The following is a 4,024-nucleotide window of genomic DNA, read 5'->3' on the forward strand; positions in this document are numbered from 1 at the left end:
ATTTCAGATTACTTTCACCAATAAAAAGCTACGTTACCAATGAGTAATATAGACTATTTTTTTATTATTTATTAATTTAATGCGAACGAAAACGCAATCATTTTATAAAAGTATCAAACAAATGTTTTTAAATTACATTATACTTAAATCTGCTTATTTTTTGCTTACATAATTTCAGCTTTCGTTTAGGAGTTGCTATAAAAATCAAAGTAAGGATAAACGTCCTCTTTTATCGACTATTCCTGCTTTTTGCATCCAGGAAATAAACCTTCTGTTCTGCTGCATATCAGCCTTCCTCCCTCCCACGCAGTGTGAAAGAGGCCTCGCGTGCCATACTGTAAAAAACACAATCTTATTTATCACACTTATAAAAGTAAATTAAAAAATATCTTATATGACTACCGTATTTATTATCTTTTTATATCTATACTATTATAATAAAGCGTAAACGCACACTTCTTTGTTGTCTAAGATGTCAGCAATTACAGCATATCTTTGAATAATTCTTTTTTTAATAAATAGCCTTACACTAAAGTCACGCTTTAAAGTATATATTTTCACGCCATTAAACTTGGGGGCTAAATATTTTGGATAAAAACCCTAATGTGGGAAAGAGACCACAAGTTGCTGCCAACATCAAGGAAGCATGCCATGGTTTGTCATCGTCATGTCATTTTGACATTTGCAATTGATAATTTGACACATGTAAACAATAAAACAAAATTTCCATAATTTTATGCGGATGAAGTCGCATGGGAACAACTAGTCTTCCAATAAAAGTCCCGACACATCGGTCAAGCGGTATCCAAGATTACTCGGAACAAACACAAGACAGACGAAATTTTTTTTAATTCGATTATCGTTATACTCAACGCAAATACATCACCTTTGCGAAATTTAGAATTTTTCTTTTAATCTACCTATACTAATATTCATAGTCATCATCTCCTCTGCCTTATCCTACTCCGGGGTCGGCGCACCGGGTTTTCGTCCTCCAAAGCAATACACTAATATTATAAAGAGGAAAGATTTTTATTTTTGTATATATTGAAATAACCCAAAAATTACTGGGCCGATTTTTTTTTTATAATATAAGGTGGCAAACGAGCAAGCGGACAGTAGAATCCGCCAAAATGGTAAAGCGACCGCTGCCCATAGACATCCGCAATTGCAGATGCGTTGCCCACCCTTATACGACGGAGGAGGAGATGCACATAAAGATGATAAATCCCCTTCCTATGCATCTCCTCCACCGTCAAATCCACTTCCCCTTCCCAACCTCTCCTTATAAGAAGAGGGTGGAAAGAGATAGGGACTTAAATTAGGCCTCCGGCACCACACTCATCAGACGAAACACGGAATTGCTTCCATTTCACGCCTGTATTCTGTGTGGTCGTGGTATTACACCGGGCGTGCCGGCCCTGCAGTGCTAAGATGTTAAAGCGGACACTACCACTGTTAATAACATCATCATCAACTTCCCCTTATCCCTTATAGAGGGTCCGCACAGTATGTGTTCGTCTATACATCTCTATCAGCCGTCATATCTGAATCCACTCCTTTCTTAAGCATATCCTCTTTCACACAATCCATACTTTCTTCGGTCTTCCTCTACCTTTGTAGCCATCATTCATTCTTAACACTTTCTGGTTTATGTCCCCATCGTCTCGTGTTAATTAATTTATTTGACGTCTAAAATTTATAGTTGACTAGCTGATGCTCGTGACTTCATACGGGTGGAATTAAAAATTACAAAAACAAAACCGACTTACAAACAAAATACACGAAAAACAAAACAAAATACACCAAAAACAAAGTATTCTCAAAAAAACAGTACACTAAAAAGTAACGAAATCATTCCTTGAAAATAGTAAACCTACCTTATTGTAGCTGTTATGTCTATATTGTACAATTATTATTACTTTGATGTCGGTGTCAGCCAAGGCATGCAGTGATATTTCTACGAAAGGGTTTCCACATTTTTACCATAACAATTGACAATTGAAAGTATAGTAACAATTAAGTAATGAATCTACATTGACTTATCTTACTAATGGTGAAAGAATTTTTAAAATTGGCCCAGTAGTTTTTGAGTTATGTCAATACATACATAAATACAAATCACTATAATACTAGTATAGACTAGTATAGATGAAATTCGCAATTTCACGGTGGCACAACAAAGGCTTAAAGAACCCTTTGTATGGTATTTCGATTGTTCCAGTGTTTGTACAGCGACAATTCATTTTTGTCCATCCGTACGTGCTAACCTAAACCAAACAGTGGTTAGGGAAAAGAAACAACTGGACGGGGGGTCGTATCGACCGCACGCTAAACCCCCCGAGCTACTGATCTCGGCTGCGAACTTATAATTGAGCTAGCTTTAGCCCGCGACTTCATTCGCGGCATTTAAATAAACATAATAAGTCGACTATGTCATCTACATTGAGAACACGCAGCCGTTCTGGAGATAGCTTCAATATCATACATTTACGCGTTGTTAAAGATGTAAAAATTGCTGGTCCATTTTATAAAATGACTAACTATCGCACAACTGTTTAGTCTAGCACTGATTCCTATGAGCTAATATGGAGGGGCACTACTAGATTTTTAGTTGTCCAACTAAACAATTGAATTGGCTGCGAAACAATCGACAATCGCACAACTGTTGTGTCATCTATACTTACTAATATAATAAAGCGTAAACACACTACTTCGTGGCGTAGGATGTCAGGAATCACAGCATGTTTAAATAATTATTTCTTTAATAAGCCCTAGACATATGTCACGCTTTAGGCTATATATTTTCACGCTATTAAACTTAAGGGGGTAAATAAATTGGAAAAAACCTTCATGTGAGAATAATAACCATAATCTACAAGCTGCCAACATTAAGGAAGCAAGGTTACTATGGTAATTTTGTCGTTTGCAATTGAAAACTTTATCATCATCCACTTGCCTTTATTCCTTACGGAGGGTCGGCACAGTATGTGCTGCTCTTCCATACATCTCTATCAGCCGTCATATCTGAATCCACTCCTTTCTTAAGCATATCTCCTTTCACACAATCCATCCATACTTTCTTCGGTCTGCCTCTTCCTTTGTAGCCATCCACATTCAATCTTAACACTTTTTTGTTTATGTCCCCATCGTTTTGCATAACATGTCCAAACTAAGCTAACCTTTTGCTTCTCAATTTGACAAATGTAAACAATAAAATAAAGTTTTTATAATTCCAACCGGATGAAACCGCACGGGAACAGCTAGTGGTTTAGACAAAGGTGTACTGCTCTTAAACTTACCGATTCTGTACAAGCAGGAGTTAAAATCCAATTTACAATGATTAGCGAAGACCCGCATCTGTCCGTTGGAGGTGATAGCACAGCGCGGGTCGTACTCATCTGTGCAGCTTACTGGACAGGAGTGCGAGCAGAATTTGCCGTCGATGTCAATCATTAGTGACCTAGAAAAACAAACTTTTTTAAACATGGTAGATTCCGCTTTAACATCTTCACAGGAATGGGCTAGCTCGCCATGTGTAATATCACACAGAAGACAGGCGTGATGTAGGAGCAATTCCGCCTACAGTCTGCTGAGTGTGGCGGCGGAGGCCAACATTGGTCCCTGTTCCTTCCTACCATTTTTCTCATAAGAACGGGATGGAAAGGGTTCCTGGATTTGACGGTGCAGACGCATATGAAGGGGATATATCCTCTTTATGTGCGTCTTTTTCTCCGTCGATTAAGGGTAGGCATCGCATCCGCTATTGCGAATGCCTTGGACAGTCACTTCGCCATTTTGGCGGATTCAGGTGCTTGCTCGCTTGTCAACTCATGATGAAAAAAAGAAAGATTAGCGATCTTTAGTCCAGATGCAACCATAGGTTCCACCACAAAGCAGGTGTTTCGAAACCAGTAATATTTTGTTAGTAGAAAAACAAAATACACCAAAAACAAAATATTCTCAAAAAAAAACAGTACACTAAAAAGTAACGAAATAATTCCTTGAAAATAGTAAACCTACC

The 4,024-nt window shown here is 37.8% G+C and overlaps 1 protein-coding gene across 1 annotated transcript in view; it reads right to left on the reverse strand.

Annotated features, from left to right (window-relative positions):
* Window positions 1-204: 204 nt before the first annotated feature.
* Window positions 205-4,024, reverse strand: part of LOC106107167 — a 6,485-nt gene continuing 2,665 nt past the window's right edge. The window contains exons 2-3 of the mRNA XM_013288299.1: window positions 3,303-3,463; window positions 205-335 (exon numbers count right to left, since the gene is read on the reverse strand). Coding sequence (XP_013143753.1) covers window positions 205-335; window positions 3,303-3,463 — 292 coding nt within the window. The remainder of the gene's footprint in view (window positions 336-3,302; window positions 3,464-4,024) is intronic.

The sequence above is a fragment of the Papilio polytes genome, unplaced genomic scaffold (assembly GCF_000836215.1).
Source record: "Papilio polytes unplaced genomic scaffold, Ppol_1.0 DF824493.1, whole genome shotgun sequence".
Taxonomy (NCBI): Eukaryota; Metazoa; Arthropoda; class Insecta; order Lepidoptera; family Papilionidae; genus Papilio; species Papilio polytes.